The sequence below is a fragment of the Benincasa hispida genome, chromosome 6, assembly GCF_027475165.1.
Source record: "Benincasa hispida cultivar pf3 chromosome 6, pf3_genome.v1.1, whole genome shotgun sequence".
NCBI lineage: Eukaryota > Viridiplantae > Streptophyta > Magnoliopsida > Cucurbitales > Cucurbitaceae > Benincasa > Benincasa hispida.
Genome location: NC_143483.1, coordinates 33300549 through 33324833, shown reverse-complemented (window position 1 = coordinate 33324833; position 24285 = coordinate 33300549). Strand labels below are relative to the sequence as shown.

The window sequence follows — 24285 nt, the reverse complement described above, 5'->3', positions numbered from 1 at the left end:
GGTCGTGTCAATGTTTAGTCTTTTCCTTATAGAGTTTGCTGTTTTTGTATGCGTCCAACTGCCGTTCCTCAAGCTCATTGAGCTGAAGCTTGCGTTGTTCGCCCACGGCTTCCAAGTTTAAATTCAGCATCTTCACGGCCCAAAAAGCTTTATACTCCAACTCCACGGGTAAGTGACAGGCTTTTCCGAATACCAAAGAGTATGGAGACACACTTATTGGAGTTTTGTAGGCAGTTCTGTACGCCTAAAGTGCTTCGTCCTGCCTCTGTGCCCAATCTTTCCTTGATGCTTTGACGACTTTTTCCAATATTGACTTTATTTCCCAATTAGATACTTCAACTTGACCATTGGTTTGAGGTGGTATGTGGTAGCAATCTTGTGCCTGACATTGTATTTAGCAAGCAATTTTGAAATGATACGGTTAATGAAATGGGTACCTTCGTCACCCACCAGTGCTCTTGGTGTTCCAAAGCGTGTGAAAATATTTTTGGTGAGAAACTTTGATATAGTTGCCGCATCATTTTTGACATAAGCCACAGCTTCCACCCATTTTGATACATAATCTACTGCCGACAGGATGTATTGTTGACCGTAGGACAGGGGGAAAGGTCCCATAAAATCGATGCCACATAGATCAAATAATTCGACTTCAAGTATATTGTTCAGAGGTATTGTGTCTCTTGATGATATATTTCCTGTGCGTTGACAAGGGTCGCACTTGAGAGCATACTCCCTTGCATCCTTTAAGAGGGTGAGCCAGAAATATCCACTTTGAAGAATCTTTGCAGCGGTTCTTTGCCCTCCAAAATGCCCTCCGTAAGGAAAGTCATGACACTTAGCAAGGATTCGTTGTGTCTCTCCTTCTGGAACGCATCGATGCATGATGGAGTTGGGACCTTGTTTTTAAAGAAACAATTCATTCCAAAAATAGAATTTACTATCGTGAACCAACCGTTTCTTTTGTTGAGAGTTGAAGTGTTTAGGGAATTGTTTAGTAGTTAAGTAGTTAACAATGTCTGCTTACCATGGTTCCCAACCTTCAAATTTGAATAAGCCTTCATCAGGAAATGCATCTTTGATTTCATCTTCTTGGTCTTGTATCTCTTGATTCTCTAATCTGGACAGGTGATCAGCCACCTGATTTTCAGTCCTCTTTCTGTCCTTAATGTCAATGTCGAATTCCTGCAAGAGTAGTTCCCATCTGATTAATCTTGGTTTTGCGTCCTTCTTACTCATCAGGAACTTAATGACTGAGTGATATGTATAGATGGTTGCTGACGTACCAACTAAATAAGATCTAAATTTTTCGATTCCGAAACTACAACCAACATTTCTTTCTCTATAGTTGTGTAATGTTCCTGAGAGTCGTTCAGAGTCTTTGATGCATAGGAGATGAGGTGTATCAAATTCCCTTTTTTTTGCCCCAACATGGTTCCCACTCCAACGTCGCTTGCATCGCACATTAGAGTGAAACGTTGCATCCAGTCTGGGGCTATTAGTACCGGAGCTGTAGTCAACGTATACTTCAGTGTTTCAAATGCGTCGCGGTAGTCGTTATTGAATTCATAGGGCCTGTTCGTTTCTAATAATGCGCTTAGAGGTCGCGTAATTTGAGAGAATCCTTTTACGAACCTTCTGTAGAAGCCTACATGTCCTAGAAAACTTCATAATGCTTTTACATTTGATGGCGAAGGAAGTTTGGCTATGACATCAACTTTGGCCTCATCAACTTCCAATCCGGCTTTAGATACCTTGTGGCCCAAAATAATGCCTTCAGTCACCATAAAGTGACATTTTTCCTAATTTAACACAAGATTTTTTTCCTCGCATCGAGCGAGGATGGCCTCCAGGTTGTCTAAGCATGCTTGAAAGGAGTCTCCAAAAATTGAAAAATCATCCATAAAAACTTCAACGGTCTGTTCTAGGAAGTTAGAGAAAATTGCTACCATGCATCTTTGGAACGTTTCAGGTGCGTTGCATAGTCCAAAAGCATGCGTCTGAATGTGAACGTTGAAATGGGGCAAGTGAATGTCGTCTTCTCTTGATCTTCTAGGTCGATTAGAATTTGGTTGTAGCCAGAGTATCCATCTAGAAAACAATAAAAAAATTTTCCAGCTAGTCGGTCAAGCATCTGGTCAATGAGGGAAGAGGGAAGTGGTCCTTCTTGGTTTTCGCATTGAGTTTCTATAGTCCATGCAGATGCGCCAAACCGTGACAGTCCTTGAAGGGATGAGCTCGTTGTTACTATTAACTATCACTATTGTACCTCTCTTTTTAGGGATGCATTGAACTGGGCTTACCAAGCTACTATTGGATATATGGTAGTTTACTCCTGCATCCAACCACTTAATGATCTCTTTCTTGACTACTTCCTTCATTATAGGATTTAGCCTATGTTGAGGCTCAATTGATCCAGTCTTCCCCTCTTCTAGTTTGATTTTGTGCATGCAGTACGATGGGCTGATGCAACAAATGTTAGCCAGCATCCATCCTATTGCCCGCATGTGTTTTTGCAACATTTGCAAAAGAGAATATTCATTAGGCTCAAAAAGATTTACTGAAATAATTACAGGTAAGATGTTGTTTGATCCAAGAAAAGCATATTTAAGGTGGTTAGGTAAAGGTTTCAATTCTAGTTTTGGTGGTTCTTCCAATGATGGACGCGCTGGTTTCGTCTGCCGCTCACTCAGACTTGGCGACTCGAGTTTCTTCATGGTTTCTTCCAACGTAAGGACCTCACAAACTTGGGTCGCTTCTTCTTCAAGCAATTCTATTTTGTTAAGTTGACATTCTTCATTATCTGGAAATTTTAATGCATTTAACACATTAAATTTCATTTCCTGGTTGTCTACGCGCATGGTCAATTCCCTCTTGTGCACGTCTATTAGTACTTTCCCAGTGGCGAGAAAAGGGTCGTCCAAGAATGATTGGTACATCCCTGTTTGCTTCATAATCAAGGATGATGAAATCTGCTGGGAATATGAATTTGTCAACTTTCACCAGAACATCCTCAATCTTTTCTTCAGGATATGTGATCGTCCTATCAGCGAGTTGAAGCATTACAGAAGTGAGTTGTGCTTCATCAATTCCCAATTTCTTGAAAATTGAGAGTGGTGTGAGATTGATGCTTGCTCCCAGATCACACAATGCATGTCCTACGTCCAGCCCTCCGATTGAGCATGGGATTGTGAAGCTTCTCGAATCCTTCTGTTTCTTGGGTAATTTGTTGCTGACTAACGCATCACACTCATGCGTTAGAGCAATTACTTCTGTCTCGCTGATTTTCCTCTTCTTTGTCAGAATATCCTTCAAGAATTTGACATACTTTGGCATTTGTTCTAAGGCTTCTACGAGTGGTATATTAATATGCAGTTGCCTAAAAAGTTCAAGAAAACGCTTAAATTGTTGCTCATCATTCTTCTTCAACAAGCATCGAGAAATGGTGCTTTTAGCTGCACCGTAGGTTCTCCTACGTTAGACGTGCTTGAGTTCGAATGGTTTGTGGATTCTGGCATCTGTTCTTGATCTTTCTATAACGTCGGGCATGTGTTGTGCTCTTTTGAAGGATTTTTGGTTCTTGGGTTCACGGTACCTTCTACAAGAGGTTTGCCACTTCGCAATGTCACTGCATGACATTGCTCTTTTCCGTTGTTATTTCTTGGGGTTTTCGTATTGCTGGACAAGACTCCTGGCTGTCGATTCTTCAGCTCACTGGCAATTTGCCTCACCTGTATCTCCAAATTTCTGATGGATGACGCTTGGCTTTTTAACAATGCGTCTTCTGGGCGATATACTTCTTGAAGAGGTTTTCAAGCGGAGAAGCTGAACTCGATGCATGACTTCTTCTATTAAAGGATTGTTGGTGCAGCTGCTGTGATGGCTGGAATCCAGGCGGCGGTCCTTGCCTATGCTGCTGATTTATCCCAGGTTGGTGTTGCTCCTGTCGATAACCTCCCCAAGAGAAATTTGGATGGTTCCTTCATCCGGGATTATAGGTGTTCAAGAATAGGTTATTTTTAATAAAGCATACCGACTGCGGATTTTGTGGGCAATTAGTATAAGAATGAGGATCTCCACAAGCCACACAGCTAACCATGGGCTGTACGAATGTTTCCACCTGATTTACCTTTTGCGAGTGTGATGCATTCTCTAGTGATATATTCTGCAAAAGGTTTGTCATGGTATCCACTTATGCAGAGAGTGTGGCCATTGTGTTAGAATCAATAGAGTTCACATTCTGAGATCATCTCCTCCTATCTGCTCTTGCGTTGTAAGTGTCATCTACCCATTCCATATTATGCTTGGCTATGCGATCTAGTATTTCCTTAGCTTCATTATAAGATTTTTCCATGATACCGCCAGCTGCAGTTGCGTCGGCTGCCATTTGAGATGCTCTGTTTAATCCGCCATCTGGATGGTTAACGGTAATCCGTGATTGGGGCAATTCTTGACTAGTCCTTTAAAGTGCTCCCATGCGGCACTCAAGGTTTCGAATTCTTCTTTCTCAAAGTTCATTATTAATCTCTGCCTCCTTGCATTCGTGGTAGGTAGAAAATATTTCTGCATGAATTTCTCCACCAACTTTTCCCAGGTCGTGATCTCCCCGGGCTCCAAAGAACTTACTCATTGCTTTGCGTTGTCACGCAGAGAATATGGGAATAAAGATAGCCTGATAGCTTCTGGAGTGATCCCAGGAATCACAAACGAGTTAAATGTCTCCAGGAAACGTTTCATGTGGGCGTGAGGGTCTTCTCCCCGAGCACCCCCAAATTGTCCAGCTGTTTGAAGCATTTCTAACATCACAGATTTCATCTAAAATCTTGTCTCATCTGGCGTTGGATATATGATCCTGGTGAGAAATCATACAACACAGAAGACACATATTTGCGAATGGGACGCGTACTACTGTTTGCCATTATGATAGGATTTTGCGCAACGTGGGCTAGCTGTTGAGCTAAGTTATGATTTGTTTGCTCGTTCGCCATTTGTTATTGCTTGGTTTGTTGTCTGAGTAGTTGTTGCCTTAACCTACGGTGATGATTAGATCGATTTCTTCGTCGAAAGGTCCTTTCAACTTTGCGGTTGTATACGAGTTCATGAGTGATTTCCCTGCTTATAAATGTTTACAAACTTTGGCTTAGCTCGTAATATTCCCTCAGCTGTAGTTTTTCTACAAAAGATACAAGCAAAATTTCTGGTTAGTTTTGTTGTTGAATCCCCGACAATGGTGCCAAAAACTTGTTCGTTGAATTCGTGATGCGAGCTTAAGAGTGTATTGTATAAAGTAATTGGAAAAATAAGTGCAAATGTGAATGATGCATTGATGCGTTGGTGATGCGTTAGTGATGTGTAATGGGATGCATGACACTCCTCTATATGCGTTCAAGTTTTCCAAAATCAAATCCAAATATAAATCCAACTCAGGTTTCTGGTAAGTCTAGGGTCGAACTTAGGGATGATTAAAGCTAACGTAGAGCTTGCGTTGTAGCTGTTGTAGAAGTATCCTAAGTGAATGCGGAAATGAGTTATTTACACTAAATTGTTGTGTGTGTGCAAGAAAATACAAAAGGATCAAGTAGAAAATAAGGGGTCATGTGAAAATGGAGTTTAATGCAGGGGATATGTGGCGATCTAAGTGAGATGTACACGTACAAGAATACGGATGAAATGACTTGCTTATCTCCGTTTATGTGTTAGATTTCTATTCAGCACTTCTCAATGCAAATATCATACAATACCCTATCTCTAGGATGTATGCATTAGTCACAGAATGCAATAAAATACTAGTGCGTCTATCTTTAGATGTACCAAGCGTTTCTAACTTAATGCTAGCTTGCTTATTCTCTCGAATAATTCAAGCTAAAGTGGCTTTTATCAAGTGATTCAGTTGGCTTAAGTGTCCAAAACTGGGTTTTGCATGAAGTTATAGATGCATCTAACATAAAGCAAGAAATAAACAGTGGCGAAGTGAAATAGATCAAATATGTGAATTCATAAAGAAACTGATTATCTTCACAAGATCAATACTCAATCAAATGAGATGAAGAAAATTATAATTCAGATGAAAAGAAAGGAGTTAAGCCGCAGAGTACAATCTCTTGTCCTCTTTGGCTCAATTCTTATTCGTGTACAACCAACTTGTAGAATAAATGGAAGAAAATTCTCTCTCGAGCCCAGCTTTCTCCACTTCTTGATCGACGATGGGGTGGTCCCTCTTGTGTTCTTCTTGTCACAGCAACACAACTCTAAGTCTCAAAATTTCAGAATTATACAATGAGCTAAGATCCTCTCATCTTGTGGGATTTCTTCTATTTATAGGCATCGTTCTTCACCAACTTGATGATGAGGCAACATTAAATTCCATACCCTGGTCAACCACCTGACACTCAGATGCTTTTCAGACGCCGCCAGCTGTAGATGCCCATACTTGCAAGTGGTGATTTGATACAAACAACCTGAATCAATGAATCTTCCTTGCGTTGAATCCCTCTAATGCATGCCTATGCATTGACGTTGCCTACGATACTTGAAATCTTTGTTGAAATCCTGCAATATTATGCTTTAGCACCGCAGTATTTTAGTAATAAACACACTTTTGCATGAGTTTGATAGTGTTTTAGTAATTCCATGCGTTTTCACTAAGAATGATGAGATTTATCATTAAAGACCCTAATTATTCCAACTTTTGAGTCACAATAACTTGTATTTCTACAAGTTATCAATTGCTGATGTATACCATCTGATCAAACACAAATACTAGATTATCGGATAGTGCATTTCAAATTTGACATAAACCATTTCCATGAACGATTGGTTTCATTGTCCACTATTGCATATGCTAGTGGATATAATTGATTGTTTCCGTCCATAGAAACTGCAACCAACATGATCCCTTTGTACTTTCCTTTCAAGTGTGACCCATCAACAATTATCACAGGCGAACAACTTGTGAAACCTCTAATACAAGACCCTAATTCCATAAACATATACTTGAAATGAACAACTTCTTTAAGTTTGATCTCAAACACTATATCCGAATTCTCTATTTTTCACGTTTCCCCATAAGCATGTAGTATATGGCATATGAGTATTATGGAGTACTTCTAGTAAGATCATATGCGGCTTCCCTTACACACCATGCTTTATCATAACTTTTGTTCATGCCATAATCTCTTCTCATATCCTCAACGATATGACGAGGTTTATAAATACGTCCTATGACTGTAAACTTATCTTTAATCAACTGACTAAAAATCGTAGCAGTTGGTTGTCTATGGTCATGATTCAGAATTTCGATAGAACATGTGTGTGAATGTGAGTACTTTGTGATCTTGAATATATGATACCCTTTCATTTTCACTACACGAAGGCTCTACTTACATGTCTCCCCAATACATTTGACAGTGAACAAAGATTTGTTGAGTTTTAGATCCTAAATTCAAAATTTTTGTTGATGGACAAAATAGATAATCACATTTTCAAGTTCTTTTTACTCAAAAATAGTTGACCAACTTCAACGTCTGTCCCAGATGAAAAGGTATTAGGCATAATCAACTCTCCCCTATGACTTAAATGTCGGGGTTGATGCCCTAAATCTCATAGGGTCCTATAGTTTGTAAACACCTATATAAACAAACATTTGTGATGTAATAATATGAGATATTTTCTTCACTGTTGTCTATGAAATATGGGATATTTTAGTTGCATTAACCACAAACCAATAAACTAAGATCTTTGGTTATCGTTGTAACTTAAGCATGTATATGGAGACATACATGTGGATCATGCCTTAAGTGATAACCTAAAAGGTCTGTAGTATATGGATAAAAGAGGGAAACCTTATCCTAGTGACACTACGGATACAACTTGCTTTGTAGATATTACAAGTGTTGTAAAGTGCTACAGATGGTCTGATCCTGATCATTTATGTAGAGACATGCGAGCGAGGGTATCCTATACAAAGGAGTTTGTATAAGATCGGACCACGAAATGTTTAGTCTCGTTATATAACACCATTCATGACAGAGACTTTTATTTCACTAGGATGACCATAGATAACATGACCTTAATCCTGAGTGAGTTGGGAACTTCTGCCTATGAGGGTGATCCTTTGATTTGTATGGGTGCAAGTGGCCAGATTGCCGACTCAAATCTACCACTTTAGGGATTCGTCTGATTAGAGAGCTGGGAACTCAACTACACAAAATGGAATTCACTCATTCCCCGAAGCAGGGGCAAGTAGATAGATTACTCCCTTAAGGGCTAATTCCGGGGCTTGAACAATGTGGAGCACACATTTTGGCTCGAGAAATGTTCGCTCATAGTAGGACTATGATATATTGTTCATTAGAGGAATCAATGGTACTTAAGGAGTTAGATGTAACTATAGGGGCAAAACAGTAAATTGGTCCAGCTGTACTTACGAGCGATCTATGAAGGGTTATTGTACTCTATAGTGTGAAGAGTGTAGCTGTCGGTCTTTAGTGGAGTGCCCGACAGTTAATGGATGATGGATATTGTGATTAAAGAGTTTAGTCAGTTATTCACATACTGTTGGAGCTTCAAGCTACAAGTTTATAAGGTCCCCTTGATAGCTCAATGGATTCAAGTTGAGAATCAGTTTTTGGGTTAGTTTGAAGTGTTCAAATTAACATGAGGGAATTTGATTATATATGATATAATTAAATTGGTTCAATTATATGTGATATAATTGATTTGATGTATTAGATACATTAATTGGAGGAATTGATATAAATATGATTTATATTAAATAAAGGAGAAAAGAACTATGGTTAAAATATTACATATAATGTGATATTAAACTATAGGTTATAAATATAATATGATAAGTTAGTTATTATATTTATTTATAATAAAAACAATTATGAGATAATTGTTTGTTGGTTATTTATTTTCTCCATTAACCGTGAAAGTATGAGGTTAATTTCAGTTTTTAATAACTAAAGAATAAAATGAAAATAATTTTCATTTTATGAAAGATCGTTTTCATTCTTGCATTACTAATCGATTGCTCACGAGAGACTAAACAATCGAGCAAGATTTGCTAGACGGCTAGATGATTGCTCACGAGAGTGAGAGATTTCTAGACGATTGCTCACGAGAGCGAGAGATTGCTAAAAGATTGAGTATCCACTGTCTATATGATGAACTATACCTTTCTCCCATTTACTCGATCGTGTAGCTTGATCGTTTACTTCCTCCATCCCTCTACCAAATTCACACAGAGCCCACACCTCCTAGATTCTCCAAAAACTTCAACTGAGTTAACGTACCTAATTCCCAAAAAAAAAAAAAAAATCAAAATTTTCTTGAGATTTTCTCAAAATCGGTGGAAAAACCAATTTTTCCCTACTAAAATTTTGAGATTTCGATAAAAATTTTCCATGATAATTGTGATTGAAGTCTATAAGCTATAGTAGCCTATCAGATATACTGTTATCTTCAATCAGTGATATAATTTAATTTATTAGCTTTCTTATTTTGTTTTTGTTGTATTTTAGGTCTTACATTCTTAGATAATCTTTTCCATATATCACCACATCTTTTGTTTTGTTTTTATTATTTTTTTAGAACAAAAACAACAAAACACGCAAGCTAAAAAACTACATCACGAGTCATAAGCATTAAAGACCATTCGGAGTAAGGAGAAGTAAGACAAGAAAACTCACGCTCTTTTAAATCTTACACTGAGAACATGTACCATCAGGGCAATCCGACCATTCCAACCATTCTAACTAGTTAGGACTTTGGCGTTCCAACCACATCTAGACATAACTTGTCTTCACTAGATGAGAACATCGAACCATGTAACCTGGGAGATGATGGAAATGAAACTTGGATAAGTCACAACATCCAAACGAGATGCACCTCACAGACTCATATTGATATTGATATGGACAACCTCTAGGCCCACAATCAATTTAAACACCTTTTATTCGTGTTCCAACCCCACCCGTTCTAATCTCACAACTGGTGATGCCCTCAGATCCAATACAACAAAGTGTTCATACCTAGTCATTCGTAGATGTACCTAGAGCATCTGATGGCCCATCTTATGATGAACTTATCTCAGTACCTCACAATTGTCTGAATGAAGAGGATATAAAGGTTGGTTAGATTTTCTTTTTCAAGTATGATTTATCTGTTAAATTGTCAATGCTTGTGATAAGAAAGAATTTTGACTACTGTGTAAAGAAGTTGACGAAGAGCTTGTTAACCATGCAGTGCTTAGTGGAGGAATGTAAGTGGCGTGTCTGTGCAAAAAAATTAGTAGGAAGTGATTCCTTTAAGGTGACAAAGTATCCAAGCATACATACGCGCACTTGAAATAAAGAGTGTAATCATTGACAGACTAAAAGTTGGGTTATTGGACACTTAGTCAAGTCCAAATATGATAAATTCTGTCGATCATATCGCCCAAGGGATATAATTGAAGACGTATGAAGAAATTATAGAGTGAATATAAGCTATGGACAGGTTTACTGCGCAAGAGAATATGTATTGGTATAAGCACGAGAGTCGCCAGAAGGATCATATGCCTTTGTTAAGACATTCAGTGAAGCACTTAACTTGCAAATCCAAGTACTTTTTTTTAGGTTGAAATAGAAGATGAACAAAACTTTAAATATGTCTTCATGACATTAAGACCGTGCATTAGGGAATTCTTGAACTACATTCGTCCTTTCATTGTGGTTGATGGGACCTACTTACATGAGAAATACAAAGGTATGTTGTTAATAACAACGTGCATCGACGGTGACAACAACATCTACCTAGTTGCATTTAGTATCCTGATGAGAACGATATAGCTTGAACCTGGTTCATGACTTATTTAAAGGTTTCAATCGAATAAATTCAAGAATTAGTCATTATATCTGACCATCATATCTCAATTGGAAAAACAGTCGCATCTGTATTTCCTAAGGCATTTCATGCGCTATGCATATATCACATCCAAAATAACTTGATGATCCAATTAAAAATTGATGATATAATCCCACATTTTTATGTTGTGGTCAAAGCATATAGTGAAGGAACTCTATGAGAAGAGAACCTTTAGTGGAAGCAAGATCGTCCCAAATCCATTTTTCATTGAATGTAAGTTTTACAGTAAAACAAGAATAAGATATGCATTTACATAAATTATAGCATGCAATAATAAAGGAAAACTTAGGGTTTCAGAAACCCTTACCTTTGAAGATTATTCTTCAAGAATCCCTCGAACAAGTTACAAACAGATCTCCTTCCTCAAAAGAGACATCACCAAACGAAGTCCCCTGTATTCTCCTCAGGATTGAGAATGGCAGGAGGCGTGGGCTCTGCCTTAGGGTTTTAGAAGAGGGAATAAGGCGGAGAGGGAAGAGAAGAAAAGTTCTTCTCTTTTTGTTTTTCCACAAAGAACTATTTTCTCAGTGTTTCATAGAGGAAGATGAATTAACACCATCCCTTTCTCTGACCCCTCTCATCACGTATTTGGCTAAGAGAAATTAAGGGGAGGGAGTTTTAATTAATTAATAATTTAATAAAATTAAATTAATAACAATTATATATAATGACAACCTTATTATATGTATATAAAACATATGTTATATCCCATATAACATATAATCATAAACATATTGTATCAAATATAATATAACTTATAGATATATTTTCTCTCAACCATACATGACATTTAATATAAATCACATTTATAGTAAACTCACTAATATGAATCTCATTCATATAATTGATATTTGAATCATATCCAAATATTTAATTCCTCTCAACTTATTTATGGTATTTAATATAAATCATATTTATATTAAATTTAATTACATGAATTTCATTCATATAATTAGTATTTGAATCATATTCAAATTCCTCTCATATTACCTTATATATAATGTATCAAATACATTATATTAATTATATCTCATATATAATTAATTTAATTAATTATATCTCATATAATTAATTCCCTCTATTAATTTGAACACTTAAAATTAATCTAAAAATGATTCTCAATTAAATCCCTGTTGAGCTACAAACGGGCCTTATGGACTTGTAGATTAAAGCTCCAACGGTACTCGAATAATTAATTAAACTATTTAATTAAATTACCCAACATCTGTTAACTGTCGATCATCCACTAAAGATCGACAACTGCACTCTTCGCACTACAGATAAATTTCTGTGTCCATTGGATATAACCAATCAACAGCTCGATGACCTTTCACAAATTGTTCGTAAGTACAGCTGGCCCAAAATTACTGTTTTTCCCCTGTAGTTACATCTAACTCTTTAAGTACCACTGATCCCACTAATGAACAATAAGTCATAGTTCAACTATGACCAAGTCCCTTTCGGGCCAAGAGAGGGTGTGGCCATTATGTTCAAGCCCTGGAATCAGCCTTTAAGGAAGCAATTTATCTATTTGTCTTTACATCGGAGAAAGAGTGAATTCCGTCTCGTGTAGCTATGTTCCCAGCTCTCCAGTCAGACGAATCCCCAAAATGGTAGGCTTATTGAATTGGTAATTTGGCCCTACTCACTCATACAAATCAAAGGACCACCTTCATGAGCAGGAGTCCACAACTCAATCAGAATTTAGGTCATGTCACCTATGATCATCCTAGTGAAATGTAAGTCTCTATTATTAATGCCGTTATATAAAGAGACTAATAATTTCTTGGTCCAGTCTTATACAAACTCTTTGTATAGGATATTCCGGCTTACATGTCTCTACATGAATGATCAAGATCAGATCATTTCTAGTACTTTACAACACTTGTAACACCTACAAAGCGGGCCATATCCGTAGTGTCACTAGGATAAGATATCCAGTAATATCCATCTACTACAGACCGTTTAGGTTATTATTTAAACAAGATCCACTTGTATGTCTCTACATACTTGTTTAAATTAGATAAAATAACTTAGGATCTTAGTTTATTGGATTGAGTATATGTTGATAAAATAATACTTATTTTATTAACAACAATATGTTTATACAAAGTTTACAAACTATGAGTTACAAGGAGATTTAGGACACCAATCCCAACATATAAGATGTCTGATTTTGAAATTTATTGGGCCAAACTCCAACGGTATTCTGGTGTGACGAGATATCTCAAAGAAATTGGGGTACATCGGTGGGCAAGAGTTTATCAAGTCCACTGTAGGTATGAGAAGATGACCACAAACATAGTAGAATATCTTAATGCAGTACTAAAGGATGCTTAAGAGCTCCCCATCACATAACTATTGGAGCACATACGCGAGTGGTTACAAGGTTGGTTCTACATTCATTGAACAAACATAATTTCATGCATAAACATAGTTTATGATTATGCATTTGATATTCTGAAGGCCGAAGAATTGAAATCTAGAACGTACCGTGTTTTCCTGGTTGACATGCATGTAATCAATGTACATGATGAACATTTGGGAGGGTTGGTGGATCTTCATGCACGTACGTGTAGTTACATGGAATTCACATGTCTAGAGATTCCTTGTTTGCATGCAATTGTTGTGGTTGCACTGCGGTACATAAATGCTCAAACTCTGTGTGCAAAATGGTTTGCTATTGATTGTGTCTTTGCTGCATGCTATTGATTGTGTCCTTGCTGCATACGCAGAACTGATTTACCTAGTTGGTCATAGGCAAGAATGGAGGCGACAACCGCACTTTAATGACTCCGAAATTTTACCACAAGTGTAATTTACATATTCAATAACAATTTTATTGAAGAAACGGTCAGTAACATCTTTATTGCAAATAGAATATGTTTAATATTACAAACGGCGAGTTTTAAGACATACAAGCCAACAAGTACCACACCTTTCAGATTATTGGAACGGTGGAGACAGAGTTGAAACGAAGGTGAAAATGAGTAGATAAAACCGGCGAGCAGCGAATGACTTTGAAGACGAAGAGAGACGTTGAGAGAAAACTGAGAGGAGTACTCGAATGGGAATGCGAACAGGTGTGCTTGTAAATGAGATGGAATAGGCGATTGTTTAGTTTTAAAAAGTAAGGGTATATCTAGTATTTCACACGTGGAAAAGGTCATCCATAGAAAAGTTTTTATTTTTTGGATTATTTTATGAAAATTTTCAAAACCGAGACCAAATCTCTTTGGTTACTCGGCATCGCCATATAATATATGCAACAATTTCCACACGATTCCTGCAGAAAACTCACTTAACCTCAGTTAGGACATTTTTCTTAGTTAGATTAGTTTTAGTTAGAATAATTTTCCAACAACAAATCTTAGTTTTAGGAGGGGCCTTGGCCTTTCATAAGGATTGCGAAAGCCTTTTAAGGAGGAAAAGTTGAAATTATCCAACTTCAAACACAAGAAATAAGCACTTTCAACATCAAAAGCTCCCTTCTTGTCGAGTTTCCGTACAATCTTATCCTCGTTATGTTGTCAGATTGCGTTTGCATCATCTTAGATAAAACTCGATTGGATTAGATCCTCCTTCCAACAACCCGCATCCGAAATAAGAAACGCCACATTGCAAATGAGGAGGCAAAAGTGATTTTTGACTCCCCTCCCTAGAAAGCCAATGGCCAGTACTGACTCTTCAACGGAAAAAGTTTTATTTTGGATAGAACTCTCTATATATCTCTTGAAGTTTATTAAGTAACTAAATTTCAATATAGAAGAGCCAATAACAACTCATCATTCCAAAACCTTAAGTTAATTAAAGTATAAAATTCTACAAAATTCCTAAATAAAAATTATCTCCCCTCAAAACTTAGCAAAACAATTAACTATCAAATACAAAAAAAAAACATAATAAAAGAATATCATCTTCGATCATGAAAAACCTTTATAACAGACCACGAGAAATAGACAAACTTAAACGTAAAAGAGAATTAATAAAATCTTTTTCATTAAAAATTTGGTAATGTACATGTTTTCTTTCTTTTCTCTCCAATTGGTTGTCCTCGTATGACCAAAATATTCTTAACATGTCTCTCTTTTTGTGCATTTAACCTAAACGTATTAAATACACACTCAACTACTAATGTAAAATTGATGATAAAAATGTGTATGAATGAAAAATGATTTAGAATACTCAGGGTCAAGTGCAAGTACACACTATCAACAAGTAATATTATGGAATAACTCTAACTATCATTTTTCCACGAGATTATTTATGTAATTCAATTCATCAAGAAAGAGTTTTCAATATAAACTAAGTGATAACTAATAAAAATGAGTGATTTTGAATTGTTTCCAAATAATAAAGATAGACAATAATAAAAAACAAAGAGTCCAAGTCAAGATTCCACCCTTGGATAACTTGTCTTAGGCTATGCGACCACGTTGCTATTGCATTGACTTATTTCTGTGAATTGAGAACAACTTTTGTTTAATCTTGTTTTCAAGTACCCTTAGAAGCAAACAGTTAGTCCTATATTATATTTCTATAACTAATTAGATCTTAGATAGTTTCATATAATCTCTTGATCTTACAGTGTGTCTTATGTCTAAGGCCACATGACAACATATGTCTAGGCTTTTAGTCTCGTATTCTTTTGTGAGATCGATCTTATCTTAACCTTCTCAATATAAAGACTCCATAAATATGCTAACTTACATGATAAATTTAGATTAACAAGATAAGATATGTTTCATCAAAATAAATAGAAAGCAAGAGAATGGTGCAATGTGATTGCATTAGTTAAGCCATTAAGATATTCACAAAATCGAACCCCTTACGAAAGTTAATACATGAGTAAAGAGAAATAAGAACACTTCATTGAATATGAATCCGAGAATTATATTGTGGTAGAAAATGTCTAGTAACAACAAAGATAGAAGAAAAATAGTAGAGGAATTAAAGAGAATTTTAGAAAATGTAGAAGGTGTTGAGTCAAATTATATACATTTTTAGGGCTCTCTATGAGTTCAGTTCAACATTTTTCAAGGTGAATCTCACTTACAACACAATTTCTTTAGTGAAGATAGACTAATAACGACCCATCTTTAGAGGAATTCTCGTTCTTGAAGATGACGAAGTTTCCTTCAACTATTGTATGAGATTTTCGGATCAAGCTTGGATTTCCTCTTGTTTTGATTATTTCTGTTACGACACACAAATATATGTGGTTCACTAACGGTGTGTTAGCTACATCCACAGACAGGGGCAGAACAGTATTATTAGGGAGAATGTTTTCAGAAAAATTACATCAAACGACGGTTCTAGGGTTAGAGAGTTTATATAGGGCATTACTTTAAACCCTAGGGTCATAATCGTAAATAACTACAAATAAATAAATATGCTAAATACGAATTCTGATTGGACATAATATGATGGTATTGAAATATGATGTAGTCGCATCTAAGCGATTTTCTAGTTTTCCTGTAAACTTACAACATTGCTCAAATTATCTCAAAATAGTCTTATTCACTTTAAAACATCCTCAAATCATCCCAAATGATTTATGTAACCATGTGATAACTTTTTTTTAATTAAATTAAGACCACTTTTGGCTTTTATGATGCACTTTATACCCATTCTCACATGAATTAACAATAATTTAAAGGTGAAATGCAATCAAATTATGGCATTTATCAATAATCTTTGTTAAAACATTTAAATTGGTTCCATTATTTTTCTTCTTTTTTTTCTATAACCTATATATATTGATTGAATGAGGTAGTTTTAAAGAAGTAATGGAAGAAGGGGAATAAAATGGTATTGAAGAAGAGAATAAAAAAAAGGAAAAAAAAAGGGAAGTATTTTGTCATAAATTATAGCATAATAGAGAGATGAAATGAAAGAAGGAGGTGATAGGGTGTACATAAATTTTTTTGTCCATATACTTATGGTTAGAATTTTTTAACCTTCGTTTTTTAAGGTTGATGGTATTAATCCAAATTTCTTCGATATGAATTTGATGAAGTGAAGATACATGCAACTTTTGAAATTTTAGGGATATTTTTGAAAAAAAGTATTAACATAGTTCCATCTATGTATTAACGATAGTTGTATTTTTGAATTGTTTTTTCAGTTTAGAGGTATCAATGCAACTTTTGAAAATTAGGGACATTTTTTAAACAAGATATTGACAATTTTTATCATATACTAATGGTAGCGTTTTTAATTTAAGTTTTAAGGATATCAATGAGAATTTTAAAAGTTGGGTATTTCTTAACCTACTAATGTTTTTCATCTATCAAACTGATGAGCAATAACAATATTTATTATTTCTTTTTTAAAGTTTAAGGATATTAATGAAATTTTTGAAAGTCCATATATATTTTTGGAACAAAATTCAAAGGTAATAATAAATTTTTTGAAGTTAGAGGTATACATATACATGTACATGTATATAATCTAGCTTAATTTAAGGTTAGAGGATTCAATTCAAGCTTTTGAATAAAGGGATATAATTGAAATTTATCCCCATGCGTAATTGTCTAAAGTAGCACAACAAATTTCATATTGTACAAATAGCATCTTTTTGGCCCAACAAATTTCATATACATGTAATTTGGGATGTCCTAGTGATATCTCGACCAAAATCGATATCGAGACCAAAAAAAATAAAAAAGTACGTTACACTTCATTTTAATTAGCAGATAAAAAGACAACTATACCTTTAGTTGAATCAAATGTTATACTTCCCACCAATTATTCGTTTTTTTTTACGTTCTACGACTCCTCGAACTCACTTTCTTCTTCTTCTCCAATTTCTTCAAATTCATAAAAATAACACACATTGTATTTTTTTTTTCTGGTTGTTTGTTTTAAAAACACTTTTCCAAAACTTATTTAAGTTCCGTCTAGTACACATTTCGTTTTTTATTTTTGGTTTTTGAAAATGAAACCTATTTTATTTCATTTTCTTATCATGATTTGTATCAATCTTAAATGGAAGAGTTATATTTTTAGCCAAATTCAAAAAAAAAAATAAATAATAAAAACTACTTTTCTTTTTTCAAATTTTGACTTGGTTTTTGAAAGTATGAGTTAAAAATAGATATCAAGATTTAGAGGTGGAAGATGTATTTATAGGCTTAATTTTAAAAAATAAAAAATAAAAAACGAAATGGTTATCAAACAACCTTAGTTTTTAGTTTTTTATTTTTGAAATTTATCCTCTTACCATGATTTTTTTTCCTTTCTTTATTATAGTTTTCACTTTTCTTAAAGAAAACTTCCAGTTAAATTCAAAATAGCAAAAATAAAATTTTAAGAGTTATTTTATTTTAATTTTCAACATTTGGCTTAGATTTTTAAAGTATTTGTAAAAATTGGATAATAAAACAAATAAACTTATAACTACCCATATAGTTTACAAGCCTAATTTTGGAAAGCCAAAGGCTGAATTTGGTATCGATTTGGCTTATGAATTTTTGTTTTTAAAAATTAAACCTACAAATACTAGGTCGATCTCAAATTTTCTTCTTTTATCATCTACTTTTTATCCATAGTTAAAAAAATCAAATTAAATTTTGAAAAATAAAAAAAAAAAGGTAGGTAATAAATATAATTCTCATTCTAAACAATGCATGTAACTAAAAAAACTAACAGAGAGAAATAAGTGTAGAATAGAAAGAGAAGAAAATACCAGATCCAAAAGATTTTTCTCTTTTATATGATCTGATTTTTTTGTTGTTGAATAATTTATAGATGACAAAGTAATGTGAATTATTCACCACAAACTTTGTCTTTTCTCTTTATTTTATTTTTCCATTCACTGCCTTTAATATTGGTTAGCTTTTGCCATTGATTTAAATATTAAAATGAAAAGTTTCATAGATTTTTCTCTTTATATATATGATCTGATTTTTCTTTGTTCAATAATTTATTGATGATAAGGAAATGTGTGAATTATTGACCACAAACTTTTATTATTTTATTCCCTCTACTTTTAGCTTTATGGGGATGTTGGGAATTAGTTGTTTGCCAAAACCTTATACCCTAAATTTAATTTTTTTTCTTAAATTAAAAACAAACCATTGACTTTAAATCATTTTCAAACCTAGTTGGATTTTGTATTTATAACACAATATATTGACATATCTCTATGACTATGAGGATTGCTGAAAGGGTTCAAAAGATGCATTTCCATCTTATTTTCTATTCAAAATTTTAATCCTCATCCCTACCCTATTTCTTAAAATAAATATAATTGTCTCATATTTTAATTATTTTTTTTTAATTGGGTTTATTATACATTTACTAGATGAAGCAATTGGTTTTTAAAAATACTTTATACAATAATATTGGGAGTAAAATACACCTTTTGCCTTTTTTTTTTTTTTTTTTAATACCAAGTATAGCTTAGGGTGTCATGGATTGGGTTGAGGGGATTTTTTTGATCAATCCAAAAATTTGGGTTGATCGGATTGGCTAACCCAAATAGAGTCTCCAACTCAAACCAACCTTTAAAATTTGGGTTGAGTTGGGTTGTCGAGTATTTATTTTTATTTTTTATTGACTTAAAATACTTAAATTTGTGTACAACACATACTAATAATTAAACTTTCATAAAAATTAAATGTTAAATATCAAAATTCAAGATATCTATTACAAACTCCATACAAATATCATAAAATTATATATGAGTTTCAATATATATATAAAGTTTGAGTTGGGTCAACCCGAATTTTTAAAAGTATAACCCGAATCCAAGTCAATCTGGAAAAAAAAAAAGAAACATCCAACCAAACCCAATCCAAAAATTAAAACCAACCCAACCCAACCCTTACAATTTAAGTTGGGTAGTCTATGTTGTTCGGGTCATTTGAGAACCCCTAGTATAACTTAGGTTTTTTTTTTTTTTTTTTTTTTTGTGTAGATTTCAATTTAATTTCTAACACTTTTAGACTTTGCTAAAATAAGTGTGATTTATAGTTTAGTGGTAATTGATACCTTGCTTTTACCTTGGGATGGAAGATTTAAATTAGAGAAATTGTAGGAAAGGTCTAAAATGAGAAGGTAGTTTTGGAAAATATCTATTTTAAAAAATTCTTTGAAAATTTTTTAAAATTTTCAATTGTTATGTATCTGTTTGATGGCTTCTTCCAAATCTGTCTTCGAACTATCTAATAGTCTAATTTGCATGCCTAACTTTTAGATTGATGACCCAGTACTATTATTGAACTCTTCAATGAAGCTATAAAGGTTTATGTGATTGGAAAAATAACAAGAATACGATTAGGGCATAAAGAGAGTGTAGAAAATCCTAATCACCGAGATTTTGTTATGGAAGCAATTAGAGCAGGAAATTTAAGTATAGACTTAATTCAAAGTTCATCGCTCTTTCTGATTACAATGTATTTGCTCATTTAAGTTGTGGGATTAATTTTTTTTACTTTCAATCCATGTAAATGTATCTTCTATCTTTATGAATTTTCAAAGGAAATTCTTCTATGAATATCTATAATTAAACAAAGATGGAAAAATTATTTCCGAGGGTTTGCCAATTATTTTCAAGGTATTTGTGTGACCTAGTCCAACAAGTATTTAATTTGATTGATATTGTATTTTCATCCGATAATGACCTTAAATATAAGGTATATATTTATTTTTAATGTCTGAATTTTAGTTATTATCATTAAAAATTTGGAAACTAACCCACTTTTCAAGTTTCAATGAACTAATGTGTAATTATATTTCTAAATTTTAAAAGTTGTATCTTTTAAGATATTGTCTTGTGAGATATTATTTTAAATATTTATTTTTAGAATTAAAATCGATTTCATTTAAATGAATATTGTTTGCCAATGATTTTGGGTCGTTTTTTATTTAGTTAGTTTTAGATTATTAAACTGTATTTGGCTAGTTTTTAGTAGATATGATTTGGTTAGTTCTATTTTTTTTAATTAGATTTTGTATTTAAATATATACATATATTGGGTAATTATGTCAATGGTTAGTTAGGGGCATATCGGTGTGTGTTTTCAAATAATTATAGTATATTTTAATCAAATATTTTGGTCTATCTTATACTAAAAAAAAATACTTTTGATCCAAATGATTTGATTTTAGTTTTTATTTTAGTACTTGAAATTTTAAAAACCACATGTGTTTAGTCAATGAAGTTTGGATTTAATTTCAAATTGACTTCAAATTGGTCATAGAAGTTTGAAATTAGTTTCTACATGAATATTGAGTAGATACATATTTATTTATTTATTTATCATTGAACTTGAGCAAAATAATCTAAGTGATAGTTAGGATATATGATAAGTAAACTTCGATGATCTTTATATTTTCCTGCGTAAGATTTTAGTGCACAGTGTGTAAGATTTTTTTTTTTTAAAAAAATTCGTTTTATTTTTACTCCACGATTAATTAAAAACTAGGGCAAATTTATTAATTTAAACCCTAAACTTTCATAATTGTATCAACTTAAATCCTCCATTACGTTTTATTTAGATACACCTATGAATGTTCAGGGTTTAAATTGATAAACTTATGAAAATTCAGGGTTTATATTGAAACACTTATGAAAGTTCAAGGTTTAAATTGATATACTTATTAATTTGAGGTTTAAATAGATACAAGGTCCCAAACTTCAAGGTTTAAATTGATATAACCTAAAGATAAAGGTTTAAATTAGTACAATTCTTAGTAGAGTTTAAATTGATACAATCCCTAAAGTTTAGGGGTATAGATTGATATTTACCCTAAAAACTAATAACAAACTTAGGAACCAATTAAAATGTAAATTTCAAATTTGAGAACCAAACATATCATTTTTAAAATTTTAAGGATCAAATGTATATAATTTTCATTCTCCAATGATCAAATAGAAAATAAATTCAAATATAATTAAGTCCTAAAATTATATTTTACCCAAATATATTCCTATCATCAATTTAAAAAAATGTTTAATACCTACATACATATTTATTTATTGAGATAATTGATGAGATGTACTTACTCCAATGTTTTTATAAGAAAAGTGTTAAGAGTAAAAAATATAACTAAGTATCTGGTTTTACAAGGATGACTCAATAGATCATTTCAAGAGTTTAAGTTAATTGACTGAATATAGAGACCAACCCATAAGATTAACTATAAGAGCTAAAAAGATCAACTCACGAGATGGACCAAAGAATCAATAAGCACTATGAAGGTCAATTCATAGGGTCGACCATAATGAATAAGATATGCTTAAGTGTTTAAACAAAACTTCTTAGCTCGGATTCTTCGGATATGTTTAAGTGTTTAAACACAACTTCTTAGCTCGGATTCTTTGCTTCATAACGGTTAAGCTAAATTAGCAACAAATAAATCAATTATTTGAGAGACTGATTAGTCAAGTGACCATTATGAAATCATTTTTCTATATAATGAGGAAGGTTCGAGATATTTGGGGTATATTAAAATACTACAAGTTCTCCCTGGCTCTCAATATTGTTACTAACTTGATCGTTCGAGTATCAGTAGCTTAGCACATGACATCAATGCTAGATTTTATTGTTTTACAAGGTGATGTTTAGATTATTATAAATTTACCGTTGAAATCAACAAAAATTAGTATATTTTTTGGTATCATCTTGAAAAATAAATATTCATGAGATACATGTGAAATGTGCATTTTATTGATTATTGCAATTGTAGATATGTTAAGTTAGTAAAGAGGAGAGAGGAAGTATTTTACACACAAATATAGAGACATTTGATCAATTTCATTCTTTTGTTGTGTTTAGGAAAATTTTCATGGGTAGAAAAAAATATAAAGGTATTTTCAAACATAACAATGGTTTTTTTAAAATTACAAATATAGCAAAAAAAAAAAAAAAAAAACTGTTTTGCGATTTTTGTATTATTATAATTTTACCCTCATTTATATATCAATAGGTAAATATGATATATTTTATATTTTGTTATATGAATCAATTAATATACTTTAAATTTGATGAAATTTGATTTGATATATCAATCAATCGATATATCTTATTTAAAGAATATCATTTCTATAATTGATATATCACGACTTTTAATTGTGTCAGGGTTTACGTTGTTTATTCGATCTGGTAAATATTATTTTTAATTTTTTTCGTTTTGATATAGAGTTATTTCCATCCGAATAGTTCAATTTTGATGTTAATGGTATATGTTAAATGCATTAATTTTGTCAAATGATTTCCAAATATAAATTATATTAGTTAATCTATTTTATTTTCAAATCTTCCATATAATTTTAATGATATATAAGTTATATTTAATTTGGTATATCAATTGTATAACAAATATTTCAATTTTTTTTTATATTAATTGATTGATATACTTGATTTAAAGAGGGAAAAAACATATCAATGACATTGTTGATATACCAATATGAATTATATCATTTAGAAGGATACTTAAAATATATCACTCAATTGTATATTATTATATTAGTACTAATTGAAAATGAATTGCATGTAGATCATTAGTGTATCAATAGTATATCAGTTCAAAATGCAATACCACGTATTTGGGGGTATAAGTAGTTTACCAACACTCAATTCAAATTTTATTTAAACTACAATATAGATGTATTTATAATATATTGGTAATCATTAAAAATTCATTTCATGTACATTTTTAACGTATCAAAGTATATCACTCATGATCTAAATTCATTTTAAGTATTGTATAGATGTGTATTGATAGTATAAATTACACTCGATCATTCAAATTTTATTTAAACTATAACATTTCATGTATAATTTATATACTTTATATTTGGTAGATTAATCAACTAATATACTAAATATAAATCCGCTTCAATGTTTTTTTGCTATATTTGTAAATGTTGAAAAACCATTGCTAAATTTATAATTTTAAAAATATTATATATATATATAGTTATTCTTGCAAGTGCCGCTAAAGTTAAATTATAAATTTAATCCATCAACTCTAAAGTTGATATCTATTTGGTTGTTAAACTTTTTAAAAATATCAAATAAATCTTTAAACTTTTATTTTTAAGTTCAACATGCCATTGAAATTTCAATTTTTTGTCTAACAGATCCTTGATAAATTTAAAGTTTTTAAAATTAATTAGCTTATTAGATATAAAATTGAATTATATGCTTAATAAAACCCTAAACTTATAATTTTATATCTAGTAGATATGTGAATTTAAAAATAAAAATAAAAATTCAAGGACTAAATTTATAATTTTAAAAGTTCATGGATCAAATAGACTCAAATTTAAAAAGATATAGAGAATTAATCTATAATTTAGTAGATAAATAAGTTTGTTGAACATGTAGGCCCTATTTGATAACATTTTTATTTCTTGTTTCTTGTTTC

At 32.5% G+C, this 24285-nt stretch overlaps 1 protein-coding gene across 1 annotated transcript; it reads right to left on the bottom strand.

Moving 5' to 3' along the window:
* Positions 1-244: 244 nt before the first annotated feature.
* LOC150035607 (uncharacterized) lies at positions 245-3333 on the bottom strand. Its single transcript, XM_090314371.1, has 6 exons — positions 2892-3333; positions 2301-2800; positions 1680-1751; positions 1038-1182; positions 451-896; positions 245-382 (listed from the first exon to the last, which is right to left on the bottom strand). The coding sequence occupies exons 1-6, from the start codon at positions 3331-3333 to the stop codon at positions 245-247; spliced, it is 1743 nt and encodes a 580-aa protein (XP_090170497.1).
* Positions 3334-24285: the final 20952 nt, after the last annotated feature.

Excerpts from the sequence above, each read along its gene's own strand:
- LOC150035607 (XM_090314371.1), bottom strand. The coding sequence starts at position 3,333 with ATGCCAAAGTATGTCAAATTCTTGAAGGATATTCTGACAAAGAAGAGG. Across the intron at positions 1,752-2,300 it reads ATATATCCAATAGTAGCTTG|GTATCTAAAGCCGGATTGGA; the intron begins GTAAGCCCAGTT and ends TTGGGCCACAAG. Across the intron at positions 897-1,037 it reads AGGCTTATTCAAATTTGAAG|GTCCCAACTCCATCATGCAT; the intron begins GTTGGGAACCAT and ends TTTAAAAACAAG.